Source organism: Pteropus alecto, unplaced genomic scaffold, assembly GCF_000325575.1.
Source record: "Pteropus alecto unplaced genomic scaffold, ASM32557v1 scaffold114, whole genome shotgun sequence".
Classification (NCBI taxonomy): domain Eukaryota; kingdom Metazoa; phylum Chordata; class Mammalia; order Chiroptera; family Pteropodidae; genus Pteropus; species Pteropus alecto.
The window spans coordinates 4872094-4893819 of record NW_006435793.1 but is presented as its reverse complement, the minus strand read 5'-3'; the positions used below and the strand labels follow the sequence as shown (position 1 = coordinate 4893819).

General features: G+C 47.3%; 1 protein-coding gene across 3 annotated transcripts in view; it reads right to left on the bottom strand.

Moving 5' to 3' along the window:
* The window catches only part of PAX5 (paired box 5), a 169566-nt gene that overhangs the window by 145357 nt on the left and 2483 nt on the right, over window positions 1-21726 (bottom strand). For all 3 annotated transcript variants that reach the window (XM_025046549.1, XM_025046550.1, XM_025046551.1), the window contains exons 2-3: window positions 10719-10884; window positions 5002-5199 (exon numbers count right to left, since the gene is read on the bottom strand). In XM_025046549.1, the coding sequence (XP_024902317.1) occupies window positions 5002-5199; window positions 10719-10884 (364 nt within the window). The remainder of the gene's footprint in view (window positions 1-5001; window positions 5200-10718; window positions 10885-21726) is intronic.

Here is a 21726-nt window from a genome sequence, read left to right as displayed (position 1 = left end):
ACTGAACGTTTCTGTTCATACCACAGGCCACGTGAGCCTCCACAGCCTTTTGCCCTTTTCTGACAAGTCAGCATGAATATTGCCTCAAATACAGAGTGTTTGTTCGTTTGTCTGTCTATCTGTCATTCAAGCCACTTATTTTAACTAAGCAAACATGGAGTGTTTTAACAAAGACCTGGGAATAAGGTAGTATTTTTGATCACCTGGAATTAAGCTAACATTTGATCTAATCTTTATATTTTTGTCACCTTCTCTATCTATATGTGTGTGTGTACAGAGATATAGCTATATGAACATATGGATAAACCAGATATATACTTTATCTATATTATGGTTTATGTATATACAAATATATGATAAAATATAACTATTTCTCATTGAAGTCCAGCATAAAGTCATAACTTTCCAAAGCACTGTCTGGCCATTAAATTTGCACATAAGCAAAGCAAAGAAAATTGTGTTTCCTTATTTTTCTTTTAAAATATTTATAAATCATTGGCAAAACATTATCAATTGCTATAAATCGTTGAGAGGTAGCTACAGTATAGTGATTAAGTATACAGGTTCCAGAATCAGACTACTTGAGTTTGAATTCCAGTCTTGCCATTTGCCAGCTGCATGACTTTGGGTAAATTACTTAAACTTTCTGTGCCTCAGTTTCTTCATCTGCAAAATGGGACCAACATTCATTCCTACTCCATAAAGTTAGTATGATGATTACATTAAGAACTTTGAGCAGTGGCTGCAGCATAGTACGTGCTCAATAACTGTTAGCTGTTGGTATTGTCAGTGGTATCTTCATAAAGATTATTGATCAGCTTCAATTTTAAAAGGTTCATGTATTCCACAAATGCCTTAAAAATACATAGGATCCCCTTGGTGCTGGGGAGGGGAAGGTAGCCATCCCCACACCCACTTTTAAGTCTGCAATGGGGCTGTCCTCAATGGGCACAATCCAAATTGTAGGGAACCCTCCAAAGCTGTCCCGGGGGATAGAGATTTTGCCCATTTGCTTGCAACGGTTGCCAAGAAAAGGACAAAGAGCATCATCTTCCACTGAGAAGTATGATAGTGGGAAGAACAAGACTAACTGAATCATAGCAATTCTAAAAAAAATTAAAAATTAAAAAATGATAAGCAGCATCAAGACACATCACAATAAGAACCACACCCGGGACCTTTTCAAAACGAGAAACAGTCGGGGCTAATTGTCAGCTCACACTGAAAGTTATGCCCTTTACTTTGCTGAAGGTGAGCATGACCCTGGGTTCTGTACGAACAGATGGTCCAATGGGGAAGGGAGCTCAGCAATCAACCAGTTCCTATGAGTTAGGAAACATAAACTCAGAGCGCTCAAGTGACTTGCTCACGGTCACACGGCAAGTCAGAGCCCATGCCTGAACACTCTTCTTGGAGCCACAATCAAAGAAAGTGGTCCCTGTACTCAATACTTGCTGTATGAGGCATAAAACCTATTTGGATTCCAAACCCATTTAGACTCTGAGGATTAGAAGCCTGTGAAACTTTAGATATTACAAGCATTTGTAAGACACCATTTCAACATCACCCTTACTCTTTTGAAAGGCTAGATCTTACCACCAACAACAATATCACCCCCACACACAAAATTACACTGAAAGAGAAAATTGTGACACCTTATCAAAGGAAATGTGGAGATAAGCCTGAAGAAATACCCGTATCTACTGCACTGATCAAATTGCCATTAGTTCAGTAAAAATCTTGGACCATCAGCAGTGCTAAAATCCAAAAGCCAAGGTTCCAACTGGGCCAAGCTTGGAGAGGGCCCACAGGTGATACCCAGGCCTGTGATCGACGTGGGGAAGAAAAAAGGAGTTGGTTAATAGTCTCAGAAGGCTGGCTGCCCAAGTCAGGATTCAAAGCAGACTTTATAAGCTATCATCCTCAGACCACACCCATCATTGGGCAAGTTTTGTTTGTCCTGCACAGTGTATTTATTTTTATTTGAATTAGTTGCCAATATTTGTAAAAGTTGAGAGCTGTTACACAAATACTTAGATTTCTAGCTTCTCTTGAAAAATCGAACACCTGGTTCTCACCTGGCAGCAATCAGTTGGTGCTAATGGAGCTGCCCCTCTAAACTGGGAATGCCCCTCAAGTTTCCCCACCACTTCGCTCCTGATTTAGAGCCATGCTCTAAATAGGAAAAGTAATAGGAAAAGTAAGACTGCCATTTTGCCCACCGTTTGACCAGCTCTGGAACAGTCACCTCCACCTGACATTCAGGCTGGATTTAAGACTCCATTGTGCAGGTTGTACAGCAGCCCAGCATGTATATGTTCTTAAGAAGCCACATCTACACGATGGTTTGTGTCTCAGGAAATCTCCCACAAGCCTAGCAGAACTGTTCAGTGCTGCTTAACCCAGCGTCAGTCATGGTTTCCCAGGCTGGTTCCCCAGGAAGACAGCAGGAAGGCTGTCAATGGCAGAGTTCTACATTGCAGTGGTGGAAAGAGACCAACCCTCCTCTCATCTTCAGGAAACCCAGGTCCTGCTCCTTTCTCAATCTCAAAATCATAGTTCCTCTGCTCTCTCCATCTGGGCCTCAATTGCTATACCTATCACAGGACAGAGTTAGGCCTTAAAGGCTGTAAGAGACCACAGATATGAAAGCACCTTAGAGGCACAGCCAGCCAGGTCATCATTATGGACTAGGACAACTAGCAGTCAGAGGTCCCCCCTTTGCTCCCGGCATCAGCTGATTCGCCATTTCCCTAGACACTCATCAAGTACCCCCTTCATAGCTTTTGCCACATCTGTAATCACTGTGCTCTATTTACTTCTTATGTTTCTTTCAAATAACACCTTTTTACTTGAATAGGCATTATTAGTTCTTTACTATAATTGGGGGTGGGGGTTCATGTAGTTCACACTTACTGGTTTGGTGTGCCAGTTATATATTTCTAAAATACATTCAAACAAATTCATCACAAAACAATTTTCATCCTGTGTTACAGAGGATATAAGCTGGAGCATGGCAAATAAGTTATACTTGGCTTTTTTTTTTTTCATTGAAATTAGTTGTCACCATTTAAAAATACAGATTTCATATATACAAGCACACAGACATACACACACAAACACACGAGTCCTAGTTTCCGGCTTCTCTTTAAGAATAGGAAAAAAAAGGTGGCAAACCTTGGGCCCACATTCCCGGCAGCATTCAGCTGGAGCTGAAAAGCAACTGCTCCTTCCATAGAGTTTGTGTTTCTAGTTTGCCACAGACCCAACCTTCCCCTATCGTCTTATGCCCTGCTTCATTTGTTGCGTTATCTGCCTAGCTCCACATAGGCATTAAAGTTTGAGACCCCCACAGACAACCTTAAGTTATCTTTTGAACCACCAATTCCATGTACACCCTACACTGAGAAGTCTGTGGGTCCCCAAAGCCTGACCACGGGTTTGGTGGAGGTTCCTCTGCAGAGCAGGCTGACTACTTCACAGCTCTAGGCAGTACGTGCTTCGCTCCATGTTAGGCCTTTTGGAGACTCAGGGGAAAAAAATCGTGTTGCTTTGTGTCATAGAAATCCTGCAATAAGCCAAAAGCAGGGGACTCACAAAACATACTGGAGGCCCTCATAATCCAGAAAAAGAACAGGGTTATGCCTCCCAAGTCTACCAAAATAGTTGTCATTTTGTGCCTAATTCAGGCTGTCCAGAACTCTAAGTGCATGCCAGAATCCCAGCCTGGACTAGAAGCCACCCTAGAACAGAGACTAAGGGACTGTGTGCCTGGTTCCCTTCTTTCTTCTCAGCAGCTTGCATGATGTCAGAGCCAAGATAAAGGTTTACTGAGAAAAGAAAAACAGGCTAACGGTTTATGAAATAGCAGGACTCAAAATGTCAGCACATGTACTCACACAGTGATTCTGTGCACTTGAGTCATTATAGAAGAAAGGACTGTCGGGACCAGAGAGGATCTGAGAGACATTCTAGTACGACCACTCTTCCTGTCTGGGGATGAGCCCAGAGAGGCTCTGCACTGACAAGGGTAGAGCATGACCTTGAAGAAATGGAAGCTACTCAAGTTTTCAGTCTGCTGGTTTCTCTCCTCTTTGTGGAGTTTCCAGGACAATCGTCTCTGTTCGTCTCACAACTTTATCCCTGACTCTGTGAGTTTAAGCGGAGTTGAAACTGCACCATCCACACTAGGAAACTTTCTTTCAGGAACTTATTTTTAAATGTCTGAGAGTTCTGTCAGACGTATCCTGAATCAGACTAATAGGAGAAGAGGCTGTGGTGACTTCTAAGAAGATCCCGAAACTGAGACTCATGGCATTTCTCTGGTTCTTTCTGTCCACAGATGAGATTCAGGGCAATCGAGGAGAGGGCAACTCTTTAACTCCACAGCATCTTAGCATCCTAGACATCACTCTCAGAGATCACAGACCTATACTGGAACCACCAGGGCCCTGGGCTCAGAGAGAGAAAGAGCTCTGTCAAGGTCACACGTTAAGTTTGTGGCAGAACTGGGACAAGGAGCTAAACCTCCCAACTCCAAGTCAGAGGTCTGTTCCCCATACTCAACGACTCAAACTCTGCCCAAACTGGAGGCAGGGATTTTCTCCCTGGGAAGCTCTGAGATGGGCCAATGCTAAGACCTTGAGACTGGGCTTCCAAGGAAGTGACGTTTGTAAAGGCCTAATCAGGACAATTCGCTGTGCTCCACACACAGAGTAGGATGGTAAAGGGAATGATGGAAAATCACTCTGGGCTCAGAAGAATCTCAAGCAGCCAGGGTACTGGCATGGCCCTCTCCCTGGGCCTCAAACTCCTGCCCACTTTGAAGAGAATAGAAGGGCAATAGAAAGACCCATCCGGCCCCTGAGCAGCCCTCCTGTCTGATGAGCTAAGGAGTCCTGATGAAGGGGAGACCAGATCTTCAGATAAGGCACACCCAGTGCCTCCAGGATCCCCCACTGCCCCCAGATCCCTAGCCCCCCACAGGCAGCAGCCCCTCACCTGTTGATGGAACTGACGCTGGGCACCGTGTCATTGTCACACACTCGTTCTGCCAGCAGCCGGTCCCTGATCTCCCAGGCAAACATGGTGGGATTTTGACGTTTATACTCAGCGATTTTTTCCACCACTTTGGGTGTGGCGACCTTTGGTTTGGATCCTCCAATTACCCCAGGCTTGATGCTCCCTGTCTCATAATACCTAGGACCAAGGAGAAAGGAGCTTAGCCATGAGGAACCAGCGATATGGATGTTGGCAACAAAATAACAGGCTACTCTGTCCTGGAAATGTCCAGATCTGAGCTATTCAATACGGTAGCCACTAGCTATATGTGGCTTTTGAATGTTTGAAATGTGGCTCATTTGAACTGGCATATGCTATAAACATAAAATACACACCAGATTTTCAAAAATTAGTACAAAAAAGATGTAAATTATCTCATTAATAATATTTATATTGGTTATATGTTGAAATGATAATATTTTTATATATCCGGTTAAATAAGATATATAATTTAAACTAATTGTACTTGTTTCTTTTTCCTTTTTTAATGTATTTTTAGAAAATTTTGAATTTCATATGTGGCTCACATTATATTTCTATTGGACAGCACGGGTCAAGTTCGTTCATTCATATTTATCTACCATTTTAAAGTTTACAGAACACTTTCAAGTCAGTTTTCCCATCTGATCTCCACAATAGTTCTAAAGCACATAATTGCTTTGAATGACTGAATGAATCAATAAATGCATCCCCATCTACAGCTATAAAACAGAGATCCATAGAGTTTAATAGACTTGCCCAGTGTCACACAAGACACACTGGCCAAATCAGGACTGTGGCTGAGCCTCCTGAACTACAATTTCCCCAGAAAGTTGGCTTCTACCTTTCTTTCTCTAATTTGCCAGCTCTCCCATCCCCTAGCAGATTCCTCTGCCGTCTGTAAAACCTTTCCTCCTAAATAATGCAACTTATTTTTCCGTAAGAAAAAAAAAACAACTCTGGTGTAAAATTAAAGGGAGAGTTGGATTCTAGAATCAACTGGAAATACATGTTATAAAAAAGCCGAAACCTAAGCAATCAAAAAAACCAACCACAAGTCAGCAGCTCTTCCAGGGACCTCCCTTGAGGTAAATCGCTGTTTCTAAGGACATTTCCATGCTATCAGCTCTTCCTCGTTAACGCAAATAGGATGTCAGGGTTTTACAGTAAAACCGAGACCAGGGAGAAGAGTGCCATGAAAGATCATTTCAGGGGAAAAAAATGACTTGATTCTTCTTCTGAATCTGAGCCTTCACTGGATGTCTCTCTCAACATTTACAGAGGAATTCTTGACTTCCTCCTGCTAAGGAGATTATTTTGTAGTTGAAATTTCTTTTTAACCAAAAAGACATTTTAGAAATAAAAGGGATCAAATATGTGGCGACAAAAAATAATCTTAACTATGGGCAGTGAACACACAATGCAATATATGTACATATATGCGCCTTACTGTTAAATTGTACACCTGAAACCTACTGGATTTCATTCACCAAAGTCACCATAATAAAAAAAATAAAATAAAATAAATAAAATTAAAATTACAAAAAGACATTTTAGAAATAAAAGGGATCAAATATGTGGCGACAAAAAATAATCTTAACTATGGGCAGTGAACACACAATGCAATATATGTACATATATGCGCCTTACTGTTAAATTGTACACCTGAAACCTACTGGATTTCATTCACCAAAGTCACCATAATAAAAAAAATAAAATAAAATAAATAAAATTAAAATTAAAAAAATAAATAAAAATAAAAATTAGAAATGACTGGTAATTTTCAAACCTAACAAAGAGTTCATATTTGTTAAGGGAAGGAGGTGATCCTCTCATGAGATGGTGGGAAAGCTTACCCAGAACAACGACTGGTCACATTTAAAGAGGTGCTGAAATTCTTAGCCTGGATAAGTCCGATGAGGACCAAATTAGTGAATATTTTAGAAACAGATGAAATAATTTGGGAGCAGCGATGTGGAAGTGGAAATTCTATTTTTCATTGAGAAGAGTGAGTCCTGTACAAATTTGGACCATAAGGCAAAACTCAACCTATCCTCCCTTTTTCTTTAATTGCTGAAAATTTGTTATTAGTCACAAACAGGTTTTTAGAAATATCTAAGGAAATATTTTTTGCCAGAAGTCTACAAAAGGTGTCTAAATCTAGGCATACGATAATTTCCACAGCCTCTAATTACCATAGAAAGTCATTTGTTAATATCAACGCAACTCATTATTTAGACACAGTGCTCTAAAGTTGACAAAGCTCTTCCTTGAATTATCTTGATCCTCACACCAATCCTGAGAGGCCAGTAGAGTTTTATGCAACGGAAAACCAAGGATTAGAAGACTAAGGATTAGCACTCCCTTCTGGAAATTTGGGGTAGTCCCAGCTTTCAAAGCTGACTCTGAATCCAGTGCTCCTCCCACTAGATCAAACTGCTGCTTTGGTTGTAAAAATTTTAATAATAATAGTCCTTTGCAATTGTAGACAGCTTTCCTATTTACTAGGAATTTTAACGTGTATTTTTTCCTTATATTCCCTCAATCAATAGTCATTGAGTGCCGGTTAGGACAGTCACCGTCCCAGGCACTGTTGTGGGGCAGAGGTTACAGACACACAGACAACCCAACAAACGTTAGTTGAATGGGACTGCAATATTCAGGCAGAAACTCTGAAGGGGTGGCAGGATAAATCTCCCCTCACCCCCAGCACTTGCCCTGCTTGCATGGCTGGGGGTGGCAGAGCCCAGGACTCTCCACCCATCCCACCTGAGCAGTGTCAACCATAGGAGGCTATGCTCTTGACATGAGAGGTTTCTGTCTTCCTTTTGACTGACGCATGGGCCAGGCACTTAGAAGGCAACCCTGACACTCCAAGAAACCCCAACTCGCAACTATGTCAAGTGAGGATTCAGACTAAATAACCATTCTCTCATCTCAGCAAAACAGTCATGCATCCCTTTGGCTTACACACGATAGAGAACGGCAGCTACCAACATACAGTGTACTTCAGCGCAAAGAACATTAGTTTGGGAGTAAAGGGGTACAGATGCTAGTCAGTGGCTCTGACCTTAACTTGCTGTGTGACTTTAGCCAACTCACTTAGCATTTCTGGACCTAAGGTGTCCTTATTTGCATAATAAGCTGAGGATGTTTGCCCAGCCTGCCTCGCAGGGCTGTTGTGAAGACAGAAATTCAAAATGGTTAAGAAAAAGCTTTGCAAAATATAAAGAGCACGTGTTGTGGATTAAAATCCTCTGAGTGTCTATTCCTGTGTAACATACCACCCAATTCCAAATGGCCTGAACCTCCCAGACAGGCTCTAGTGAAAGTAGACAACGCCAGGCTTTCTGGGTGGATTTAATGGGCCTCACATGCCACCAGGCTGTTCCTCTCAAGCCCCTCCGGAGCCTTGAGCTCTGTGCACTGAATGCCCACACTCCTGGCAGACCGCCACCTTCTTGAGATGACGGGGGTCTCTGTCAGCCCAAGGGACTGCCTGCCTTACCATGCAGACTCTGAAAGCCACAGCCACCACACACCACACACTCTCTGCAATCTGTCACCCCATGCGCACCCATCAAATTCTTCAGTGACCAAAAAAAAAAAAAAATAGTGGATGGAACAGCCCCAGTTCAGAAATTCCCAGTCACACTGTTTTAGGGCTGAACTTGTTTCTTAAAAGGCAGTTCTAATTAGAGTGACATTTTGTCCACTGTGGTTCTTAGTTATGAAAATAATGAGCTATGAAATTCCAATTTATTGTTGACAACTTAAACCGCTAGGCACCGGAGCGGCGCGTAACTTCCGAGTGCCACTCTACCTAGTGACAAATCTATTCTGGGCTGCGGAAGGCTGCCGGTTGGGCCTGGGAGGGTCCCTGTCCCCTTCAGTCTACAGGGAAAATGTGGAGGGCTTCCGGGCACCAGGACACAAGAACCGGGTATCTAAATGTCCCCTCTGAGAAAGGCTCTGCATCTTGCCCTGAGATGATTTCAGACAGCAAGCAAAATGTCGGCTCAGCAAAGATATCTCAGCAAAAACAAAGGAAAGGCCTTCTTTTTCTTTCTCTCTCCCTCCGTATAATGAAGCGGCTTCTCAAGAAGATATCTAAGACCCATTCGGCTCTCAGAGTCTAACACTGAGATAATCTAAAATATTTTCCTTCTCTCTCTTTCTCTCTCCTTCTATCTTGTCTTTATTTCTTTCTGTTTCTTTTTTTTTAAAATTGGTCATTCTCTTTTCTCTTTGTTTTCTTTTTTTTTTCCTCTTTCTCTTTCCTCTATCTCCTTCTCCTCTATTTTCTTCTTCTACTCGCACGTTCATCCTCTACCCAACAAAACCACCAGCTAACAAGAACAGCACACTGACTTCCTGCCTTCCTCCTTGAACTCTCTGGCTGGGGTTCATTTGCTGCTGAGTAGAGCCCACAGCCTCCACGGCTGAGGTAGCAGGGGAATGAGGAAAAAACACTGGGATCAAGGTCCCTAAGGGTTGCCAGACCTCTGGCCCTGAAACTCCTTCCCTTGGCCTCCAGCAAGGTTCCCCAAGGTTAGAAACTGGTGTTCTCTCCATCTAAGAGAATTTCTCAAATTCCAGTAGATGGAAGGGAAAGAACAAGCAGAAAGTCACGATGTCACTGACATGCTTCAAAATATTTATTTTCCATTCAGGCATCTGTTCTCAAACCATAATGGAAGTTACAGAACAAAGGTTGTTCTCTGACCCAGGGAGAGAAATCCTGAGAGAGCACTGAACAGCTAAAGCCGAGACTGCTCGTGGCTGCCAGGACAGACTGTGACAACTTCACAAGCCTGGAAACAAACCTGTGGCTTAGGTTTTGGAGTATGGTGAGATGTGCATGGTCTGGAAATCCTTAAGCCCTCTTCCCAGCCCGAATACTGTCTGGTTGGCTGGACCTGGGTCAGTTACTTTGCCTCTCTAGGTTTGTTTCCTCATCTCAAAACTGCTTGGTGCGGAGGCTCACCCGAGAAGATTAACAGGAGTGCTAAAGGCTATACAACCCTCTGGGAAAATCGGCATTGTTAGTATTTTACTTGCAGCAAATTGCCAGGTCAAGTGGCAATTTTTAAATGTCAGAATGAAGAGTTAGTGTTTCTTTGAGCTTTTTTCCCCTCTCTAATTTAATATATACTTAGGATGCCTATTACTAAGAAAGAAACAAAACAGAAAGAAAAAACTGCAGTGCAACATAATAAGGTTGATGATAACCCAAAACTGAAAATGACAGCTGACTTTTAAAAATCAAATATGCTTTTTTGAAAACATTAAAATGAAACATTGGACTCTGGTAATTTTGGTGATTCCAACTTGTAGGTTTTCCACCCAGCCCTGCTCGGGACCTGAGCTCACCTAAGATGTGGCAGGGAAATTCTCAAGAAACACTTACTCTTAGATTCTTTGAAAGAATTCATCAGGCTTTCAGAAAACATGTCATCCCTCCTAACTGAGTCCCCATTCCGCGTGTCACTGGGGTTTCCCAAGGCTACTTTAAATTGAATGGCCTCGAAAGGGTTTTGCAAACTCTAAAGTGCTGTGCATGTGGGCAAAGTGTCATCACGATTCTCACTACAACATTGGCTCATTGGACAGCTGCTGGGACGTGTTTTAGGTTGTTATTTGAAAACTCAAGGGAAGCCTGGAGCTCCTGCCTTTACCTGCCAAGGATTTTGCTGACACAACCATGGCTGACTCGAAGCTGCCTGGAGATGTCGCAGGGCCTGACACCTTGATGAGCAAGTTCCACTATCCTTTGGCGGACTACATCCGGGAGTGGCCGTCCATTCACAAAAACCCCCCCAAGCTGATTCACTCCTCCATGTCCTGAAACAGATCAGAAACAAAAGGCAAGGGAAAGGATGGTTAGAACCAGTCATATAGAAGGTAAAGCACCACTGTGAGCACCAGAGCCCCTCGGATCAGAAATGGCCACAGGCATATGTCTTAAGCCTGGAGTCTAATCGTGCAGACTACATGAGCACCTTAGATTACTTTTTAAAATTAACCTTAGCCTTTGTCTGTCTTCAGTCAGTCAACTGGGCTATTGAGGGTAAGCATTCTCATACTATGTTTCCTTTAGTTATTAGCATTTTCTTGATAATTCTTTTTTTAACAATGGAATATGTGAAGACTTCAGTCTTTACTAGGGACACAACTTCTTACATATGTGATACTGAGGTGTAAAGAAGATCCTCGAGAGAAAATACATTTTAAAATATATCGAATTTAAAGAGATTTAAAAAAAAATGAAACTCTTTTCCTTTTAATAAACATCTTTAAAAGTGAAAGGGTCTACTCTAGCAAACCAAGATCTCAGGGGGAAAATGTTTTTTAAATCAGCAATCTGATTATGGGCTAAGGACTTTTTTAAATTTTTAAATAGTATTCTGAAGGATACTGAGACAAAGCTCAACCATTGCCTTGATAAAAATCCCTTTCTTTAGGAAGGTGAGGCCCATACCTCAATAAAGCTGGCAGGGAAAAAACAAACAAAAAATGTAAGGCTGACGTGCATATTTGACCACTGAACCCTCTCAGAGCACACAAAAGAAATGGGTCAGAGGATCACATTCTACTCTACTGCACCAGAATCTGCTCTAAAGAAGTTTTCCTAAAAATTTTGGAGTATTTTGCAATTGCCAAGAGCTTTAAGTTGGTTCAGGAGAAATAAAGAAGCTGGACGGTTCTGAGTCCCAGGTTTTACAAGGGCTCTGGGATGGATTTTAAGTAAAAGGAGTCCAAGATAGTATTTCCTTCACCCAATAAGCTTCCTTCTCTTATATTAAGGTCCATCTGGAGGGAAACAGGAATCTAAGTAAATGAAGAGCTAAACCAGTAAACATAGGGTAATCCAGTATACTAATACCATTGACCTTTAGCTGTTAATCAGCCAGTAACATCGCTAAAAACTATCAAAAGCCAAAAGCCAAATCCAAGCATTTACCAATGCTGCTGGTAGCTCAGAGGCCAAAGGGGAAATCTCCTAAACTGAGAATTGCCTGGGCCTGGACAGTACCAGGGAAGCCAGGGCATCTCAGAGGTCACACACACACACACACACACACACACACACACACACTCTAAATCTAAAACATAAAAGAGCCACCTCATCTCAGCTTTTCCCCCCAGCGCTCAACTACTATCCAGGTTCACAAACAACATCTGAAATGGAGGGGAAAAGGCACCCATAACATAACCTATTTCCTAAAAACTGCCAAAGCAATTCACCGAAGTTTCCCATGAGAGTCCGAATTAAATATTACCCTCAAATTTCCAAGCTCAGGCTGATTTCAAGGAAAAACACAATTTTATAGATCTAAGCTAGAATTTCTCTCTGGTTTTCAAAATGAGCTTTAGTTGCTTTTGGCTGTTCTAAAACACTCCAGACATAAGAAAAAGGAAAACCATCCTGGACAGAATTTTGCAGTTAGGAACACAACTGCATAGTATACCTAAAACAGAAAGACTGCAGCCACCCCTGGTCAAGGGCCTTAAGAAGGCTTTGTTCTGGGATTGAGAGCACCTAATAAAAACGGGTCATATGGATCTTTCAAGAACGGGTTGGATTTAAGAAGAAAGTAAATTCAAAATTAGTACCAGCTCATCGGAAAGGACAAAAAGGAAGCTAAGAGCACTTAGCAAACTTTTAAGATAATCTATTAGTCCAGACAGGTGGTCTACCTGCAATAGCCTGGTCTACTTGTTTCTTATACTGTGCATGGCATAGTATATGGCAATTTAAACTTTCTGCCCAAAACACAGTGGCAACCTTCAGAAGACCCAAATTCCAAGAGCAGTCCTGCAGAACATTTGTGAGCTTTTGGGACCATTTTGCATCATGGAAAACTCCCAAGGGTTGGACACTCTAGGTGACAACAAACCCCAAACTTTCCATTTTTGACCACAAAGAGTAGGCTACCAGTACTCTTTCAGAATCTAACCCACACGTCCAAAGCTGACACCAGACCCAGGGTGACCTGGGAGCCCCTGAAAAGGCCCCCAAACCCACTTGGTCCTCTCTGCCTCATCATAGTCCTATCACATAGAGCATTTCAAAGATGGTAGGGAGGTAATTTATAACTGTGGTCTGAGAAGGCAATGTCTCCTGAGATTGGAAAGAATTGAAATGTGATGCCTGAGAGAAAGGAGGCAGGATGGGAAAAAGAACAGAGGAAAAGTGAGGTATGAGGGTAAGGGTACAAAGAGTGGGAACTAAGTGAGACAGACAGTAAGAAAAGGGAGCCAGAAACGGAAGCTTCAAGTTAGAAAATCAGAGGAAGAAAAAGGAATGAATCAGCCAGAACAGGTGAAGAAAAGAAAGGAGAGTGTGGTGTACAGTGGGAGGCAAGAAAACCAGAAGAGAAAATGGAGGAAGCCCAGTAAGGGGGCATATGGAGGACAGGAGACTTCTGTGGAAGGGAAACTTTTTTCTGAAACCTCAAGTTCAGCTCTGCATCTCCTCTGAGAATTCAAGTCTCAGCCTCTACTTCCTGTGGACTCCAGCTGAGTGAGGGTTCATCCCATGGGGGAGGCTAACGGGAGACACAGACTCAGCTACACTTTTCAGGGCCAAGTAGAATTTACAGAGAGAATGACACAGAGACAGACTGAGTGTAATCAAGGCAAAGACCAAGAGATAAACAGATACAAGGAAAACACAGGCCTGCGCCCAAAGGACTGTCAGAGAAGGTTTTGGAGGAGGGTGGCCAGGAGGAGAAAGGTTGAATTGCAGATGCCTCTGGGGCTTTTGTGGCTCTGGTCTGGAAGGGATGGCCTCCACAATGCTCCTCAGGCCCTGATAAGGACATACTGCCCACCAGGGGCCCTGTCTGCATCCAGAACTGGGCACAGGGTCTTGGGGAGAGGATCTCTGCTGACTCAACCACAGATTGAACTCCAGGACTTACAGGGTCATTGAAATTTCTCCTAGTGTCACCTGAGAGGGTGAATGAAGGGACACACAAATATGCCTACAAGAACACAGGGGAAAAAATAGGGATGAAATTTCCTTAATGAACTCTCTAAATGACTGTCCAGGTGCTGACACACATAGACAGTCGGGCCATAGATACAAATATGGTTAAAACAGACAGAGTGGTTTAACCATATGTCCCCACCCAGACAGTCCACTCTCCTCTCTCTGGAATCTGAGTCCCTCCCTTCTCATGTCTGTGAATCCTTAAAGACCCAAGAACCAGTTCCAACTTTGCCCATATGAACTTTTCTGTCAGTCCTTTTGTCTCTCTGACCTCAGTATCACACTCTGTAAAATGGGTGTAACTAAAGGTTTAGAGGACACTCAGGTAGGAGACTGGCTATACCTGGGGCAGGGAAACCTCTGGAGAGAGAGGTAGGAGACTGATGAAAGTGATGAGTCTGAAATAAGGGTGGAAGCAGAGAAAAACAGAAGACCATTTCCTGACAGTGCCTGCCCCTCCCCCACACCACCTTCCCACAGAAGCTGTCTGCTCCAAAGGGGAGGGAGGAGGTCAGGGGTAGGGGAAGAAACTGACCAGAGTCAGGAAAGAAGATGAGGAGGTAAGACTTGGTTTGAGCCCTTACTACCTAAGTGACCTTTTAGGAGCTAGTCTGTGCCATCACTCCCTTCAATGGCCAATAAACTGAGGCCTCAAATCGAGCCTACATTGTGCAAGCAAATAGCTTTGGGCATCAGAACCAAGGGCACTTCCAGAGAAGCCAGCTCTGGAAGCTAGGCTGGCTGGGGCCCAGCCCCCACTGTGCTGCCGGGGAACTTGAAAATGGGAGGAGGGAGCACTTCTCGAGGAGGGGGCAGATGAAGGCCGGGGACAAGGAGGGACAGAGACACAGGCATTAGCGGTTGGTTAACAACATCTAGAAGGAGCTGCTTTCTCCATCCCCATACACAGCTGGAAGACCACCGAGTCTGATTCTATCTTCTCAAGGGCTTGGGCACGACCTCTGGGGTGCCCCTCTGCACTGAGGGAGGCAGTGAGGGTATGTGGATTCCCGCCGAGGAGATGCACAGGGGCCAGCCCTCCTTATTTTGTTCCCCAATAGCTCCTTGGCTGAGCTAAGGGCTTGCCTACCTCTCAGAGTATTGACCCTAACTCGTTTGTTTTCGGCTCACTCTGCGAGATCAGAGCCTCCCTCGAGCCCAGATCAAGTGTGCGCCGGAGACAAGTGCCGGGAGCGCTGGGGTCACCATGAACTGGAAACCGTTTTGGCACAGGCCCCAGACGATGAAGAATCGTTTGGGCTGGGACCGGAGCAAGCGGCTTCTCTGCGCAAACCTCCGCACCGCTTTGGTGGATTACCTCTGTCTCGGGAAATTGACACAAAGAGAAACTGACCTGCCGGCAGCCAGCCACGGCCGCCTAGATCAGCATTTCTCTGCCTAACAGGCCACTCGGCCCTTCGGGGGAAAAAAAGGACAAATTGGCCCGGGTAACCTTGCCTTCTCTCCAGCCGGGTCTCTGCTGCCTTTGTTAAATAGAGGACCCACGGCTGGGTAAGCTGGATTCTGGGTTATCTGAGGGGTACCTAGCTTGGGGAGGTCTCTGTGCCGTGAAGCAATCCTATGACCTGCGATCTGTTGGGCCCCGAGCTGGGCACCGGGCTGGATGCCGCCAAAGCCTGGAGCCTTGCTCCAGTCCAGCTCTGCAGCGCGCATAAGGAAAACACAATTCGTTCCACTTGGTATCTACTTGAAACCTCCGAATCTAATCCGACGCTAACTCACCGAGAAAGGAGCGCTCATCTCACAGGAGTCTATGCTAAAGGGTAAACTGGCAGATCCGGGCCGGTCAGGCAGCCGGCAGGCCAGCCTCGTGCGCACCCAAAATGACCCTTCCCGTCTCCTACACATTCGGCGTCTTACAGAAGGCAGGGGCGCCTGTATGGTGACTAAATAGCTTCTTCCTGGTTTTTGAGGGGGTGGGGGAAGGGGGCAGAGAAGAAGCCATTATGAGGCAAGCGTCCTGCAGAGAAGGACTTCACAGTGTCTTTAAGGGTCTGTGTATGAACTGGCGCCTTCTAAGCAAAAGCTCAGCTCAGGGAGCCCTCTACTTCGTTGATTTTTCATTTCCCACTCCTCAACTCCAGGACGTCTTTGGAGCTCCGGACCTGGTGTCCTCGCTTACCTCTCAGCCTCTTCCTTCACACATACAAGCACACAGACAGTGGTTGGGGCCCCACGTTCCCTCCAAGCCCGTCTGATCAGCCTTGTGGCAGAAAAAAGGCGTTGTCGGAGTTGGGGTGTGGGGAGCTTTCTGAAACTCAGACTGACCTTTCGCTACAACTTTGTGCTTTTCAACTAGCCCAGCCGGGGGCCCTCTCCAAGTCCCAGCCAGGATTCTCCCAGCACGCTGAGATGTCGCTGCCAGAGCCGCCAGAACGCTGCAGCTCGCAGCCTACATTATGCGTTGGTGGAGGCGGGATTCCTGGTGCCAGGTGCTCCGAGCTCGGGCGACTAGGCACGTTGTTCCACATTCCCTGCCTGGGAGCCCTGCACTTTGAAAACTTGACTGAGCGGCTACAGAAGTCCTGGGTCCTTCCGGCCTTAGTACCTGCCCCGCAGTCCGGCACCCCCAATCCCGTCCCGGCCGGAGAGTGAGAGAAGCGAGCTCGACGCCTACTTACTATGCATGGATGCAAACGGGTCGTGCTTACAGTGTATTTCCATCGGGGCGCTCCAGACTGCAGGCCGGCCCACGCCGCCGCCTCCCGGCGCCAAGGGGCTGCCCAGCGCGGCTAGGGAGCCGCGCCGCCAGGCCAGGCACTGTGCGAGCTGGGATCAGAAAACACTGCTGGAGCTTCGAGGTCTCTCTCAGAGCAGCCCTGCCGGAGATCGCCGAGAGCTGCGCCTAGAAGCGGAAAACCGCGCTAGTGCAGTCTGGCTGGAAGCGGGGAGCCCAACTCCTGGTGGCTTCCCTCCCAGGCTGGCTCAGGCGGCGGCTCCAGACCCGGGGCTGGGTAGCTGCGGCCAAGGCGCCCGCAGCTTTGGGGGCATAGCGTAGGGGCCCGCCTCCAGGAGGACTAGGAACCCCTGGTCTCTCCAGCAGGAGCGGCTTTGAGGAGGCCTGCGGAATACACGGCTCTTGGCTTCACTCAGGGGGCAGTGAGGCCCGCAGGCTACCAGGCTGGTTCGGCGGCCTCGCTACCTCTAGAGTCTCTCCTCGACCCTTCAGTCTCCACCGGATCCTTTCTTTCTCTGCTTCTCTGAGTCTCTGGGGTTTGCCTTTGCCACCTCAGTCTCTCTTCACTCGGCTCTCTGACGTTTCCGACGAAGTTGCAAAAAACTTCCTCTCTGGCGGCGCTGGGGACCAGGCAGGTTTGCAGACGCTTCCGCCACTGACGTTGGGGCTGAGATTCCGGAATCCCTGGGAGCTTGGCAGCCCTCACACCCCGGGACCCGCTGCCTTCAAAGTTCCTGCGGCTCCCGCTGCTCCCCCATCGCTGGGACCAGGAATGGGGACAACAGAGACAATCTCCTCCTCTCCTGAGTATCTGTCTCACGCCCACCAACTCTTCGAGCCCCGCTGCCCTCTCTTGGGAGTCTGGTTCTACTGTCTTTCAGTTGCCTCTTCCGGGATGGCCGCCTCGCCTGCCCCAGGCTTGGAGCGAGGGACAGAAGACAGAGCGGAAGGTCCCCTCCACTAAGGCCGCCGGGACTGCTGATGCTGAGATGGAGCCGCTGTCAATTTTGCCCGCGTTGCCGCCGCCGCCGCTAGCGCTAGCCCTCCGCCTGCTCGGCGCGCACAGTGCGCCACCGCGCCGCCCCGGAGCCGCTTTCAGGACCCGCTGCGTGTGGACAGCGCCGCCCGGGGCTCAGCCTCCCTCCGGGCGGGGGCGGGGGCGGGGCGGGGGCTAACATGCCAATCACGCTTCATCAAGCCAATCAGAGCGGTGGCAGCGGGCCCCGGCCCAAGACACCGCCCCATTGGCTGAGCAAGCAGCGGGCTCCGCCTGATTAGCGGATACCTGGGCAATGGGAGAGAATGGGAGGCGGGGCTCAGGCGGCGGCGCCACGTTCATTGACAAACGCGCAGCGCGAAGGGCCAGTGAAGCGCGGATGGAGGGCGGGGGGAGGGGATACACACAGTGCTGGCAGAGTCCCGCAGCAGATCCCGCGGGAGCCTGGCTTCCCCGCAGCGGCGTTGGGACCTTGGGACGCCCAGAAGTACTGGGGGCAGCCGAGGCGGGGGTGAGAAGTGGGGCGGGGGGTGGAATAGTCTCCAGAAAATGCACAAACACACACACACGAACACATACAACGGTTGTTGAAGGTAGACAAGGAGCGCAGTGGAGATCCTGCTTGCAATCTGTCATCAGCTCGCGATGGACTCATAGTGTGCGCACACCTGCCCCGTTCTGACCTCAGTTTCCTCGTCTGTAGAATGGGCAGAGTTGTCTTACTTAGTCTTTAACGAAGGCTCCTTCCAGTGGAAACATTTCATAATTGTATCAAGCGCCTACTAAGCCGCTGCCGCCACCCTCTCGTCCATCCTCTTCCTCATTATAACCCTGGAGCCTACAAGTCTGATATAACCGAAAGAAGGAGGTGTTGAGGTGTAAGAAATTTCACATTCCTTTAAAGTTAGTAACCAGGGTGCTCCTGGGGGAGGGGAGTATCTGAGGCTTTGGATCGGATTGCCAAAGCACTGAACCCTGAGCCCCTTTCCAGCCCCAGACCAAGAGCTGGCAGTCGCTTCAAGGGGATACTGATGAGCGCAGCAGGAACGCTTCTGTCCTTAAGGGAAATTCCGCATCCGATGCAAGGCCTCTTGGGAGCTGAATGAACCCAATCGTGTCCTATATAAATGAAGCAGGCGGGCACATTCTATCTACAAGGACCATGCCAAGCCATGCCAGGCCTGCTACCATGCTGCAGCTTTCAGATATTGGAAAAAACCCAACCTTCCCTCTCCTGGGGAAGTTCTTGTTGCTTTTAAGAAAGAATGGCTGGAAAATATAGTAGAACCCTCATGGTCCAGAAGGACACGGTTTTTGAGCATGGAGTCTCAGTTTCTCAAGAGTGTGAGGCCGTGGGACCATAGTCAAAGGAACTGGTCTTTGGAAAGGAAGCTATGACATCCAGTCTACACACAGGCGGCAATAGTTCTGTGAGCACTTAGGTCTGCCAGGACCCTGGTAGAAACACTGAAGACTCTCCTGGCCCAGAAGCTCATGGGACTGGTCCCAAGTCCTACCATTTTGAATTCATAAGCGTTGATTCTCTAATATTAAACATAAATCCACCAAAACAATGCTTCTGAGATCCCTGTTCCAGACCTGGGCTTGTAAAGAGGACAGCACACGTTGAACCTGGGAGGACTCACTGGCCATTCAGCCTCCCCTCTCTCTACCTCTGCCCCATTTCTCACACCCCTACACTGGATTGGTCCTTGGCTCATCTTCTGTTTCTGTCCCAGACCCAGCTGCCCCTTAACGGTAGATAAGTTTCCGGCCTGACATGCTCCCCATCCCCTCCAGTGCACAGCTGCGGGAAACGGCCTCAGGAGGGCCTCTGGGGGCCCTGGAGGCTGCTGTGTGCACTAGGGTGGCGTTATTTCTCCTTTGTCTGGAACTCTGCCTGTTTGGATCTTCACATGCACTCACCCCACCCGTCTTGGAGTATGGAACAGCCAACAAGGACCAGGATGTTAGGGTTCCCCGCATTCGCTCCATCGTTGGCGCGCAGTGGATCGGAAGTGACTAAATTTCGATGTGATGACTCTGCGTTCTCACCTAAGAGACGGGAATGTGGGGACGCCCTGAGGGACACTGCCAGTGATATCTCCATCTCCAGTCCCACTCTTTGAGTTCATGCCTGGAAACTCAGATTCTAACGTCTTTGAGCTAAAAGGGCCCTAAGGCTAAGCTTTCTCCGTTTTATAGATGAGGAACTAGGGCAGAGGAGGGATACGACTTGTCCAAGGTCACATAGCGAGTCGGAGCTAGAGGAAAGGCTGGCCGGGAACCTCTTTCTCAGAAGGGCCTCTCCAGAGCCACTCTCGGGATGGCGGGGCATTGGGGGCAGGGGAATATGCTGCTAAATCAAAGAACCCAGGTAGGTAGGTATGCCCGCACAAATGAGTTTTCCTCCTCATACCTGTGCGGCTTGGACAGAATCCCTAGAGCGCTGCCGGGGAGGGATGGGGCCGCAGAAGTTGTCCGATCAGGAATATCTCAGATTCCCATTTCACACAGAAGGTGTTCTTGGCTTACAGACAGCGTTGGGCTGCCCAACCTGTGCAGCGAGAGCAGCCCCCTTTCCGCACCGTGCGCTGCGCAGGGCAGAAGGAGCTTCCCTTTGGGTCGAAGGTAAGTCACCGCTCTTGGAGCGGGCCGGCGTCCGGGAACTTCTAATGCCAAGAGGCGCCACTAGATCTGCAATCCTGGCCAGCCTTACAGTCCACCAAACGGCGACCCAGAGAAGTTACGCTACTAGTCTGAGATTACACAGCGTTTCCATGACAAAGCCAGGCTACTGTGCCTCAGTCCTGCCGACCGAAGCTAACTAGCCCAAGAGTATGGGCCCAGGAGAGAGACGAGCAGGGAGCGGGTCTCCACAGCTCCGCGCTGAAAGTAGTCCGGCCTCGGTCTGCGCAGCAGTCGCATGGTTTCGCTCCCGCAGCAGCACGACTTTGGGCCCGGCTCTGTGTAAGCGCTAGAGGCGGGAGACTAGGAAAGGAAACCGTCCAAGAAGGAACTCATGTAAATTGAATTGCCTTTGAAAGTTTTGCTACTGAAAGAAAGCTCGTTGAGAATAACGTATGAGGAGCCAAGACACTTTCAGAGAAAAGTTCACCTCGGTCTTCTGCCACAAAACCTGGCTTCATTCGGAACGTACTCCCTCCCACCTCCTCTTTCTCTCCTCCAAGCCGGCTTCTCCACCACCCTGAGGTGTCCGGGGTTGGTTTGGGCTGCCACAGAGCTCTTGAGCCTGAGATCGACTCGCACAACCCAAGACCAACCTATTTCCCACTTCTTGCTTCAGACAAAGCGAAGTCCACAGGGCTCACACAGTTGCTCAGTTGTAAAAGTCAGAGATGACACAGCGCTCTCAGTCCTAACTGGGTGAGTCCTCTCTAATACTCAATTTAAAAGCATCAGAGAGAGAAAACAATTGACCTGAAGTTACACAGCTAGTGAGGGCAGGGCCAATTCCTGCACCTGGATAAGGGGTCTGATCTGCCTGGCCCAGATCTGTTTGTAGGAATCATTGAAATGGGAGGGGAGGGATGCGAATGGGAGAATTTAATCAGATTTTCTAAGAACCCAATAAATTGTTTTTGTCAGGGTCTGTTATCATTACCAGCACATCCTGAAAGCCAGGGGCTCTGGGACTGCCTTTCCCTCTCTCAAAGACTTTAGGCAGGGGCCCCCTTCTCCTGGAGCTCAGCTTCCCCATGTGTGTAATGAGGAGAACCCCTGAGATGAGGGCCCCCCCCACCCAGGGTTCTGAAAAATGAAGATTCATGGGTAGGGAATAGTGTTATCATTCCACCAGGCTCATTCTAGAGCTAGGGGTCTGGATGCTATTGACTGGTCAGAAAGTGTTCAAGCTTATTCTAGTCTCCCTGACTTTGGGACAACTTAACTTCCACCACAGCTAGCTTGCCCAATAGTAGTTTTTCTCCAAGGGGACCCAGAGAGATAGGGTGTGGTTCTGCTTCTCCCAGC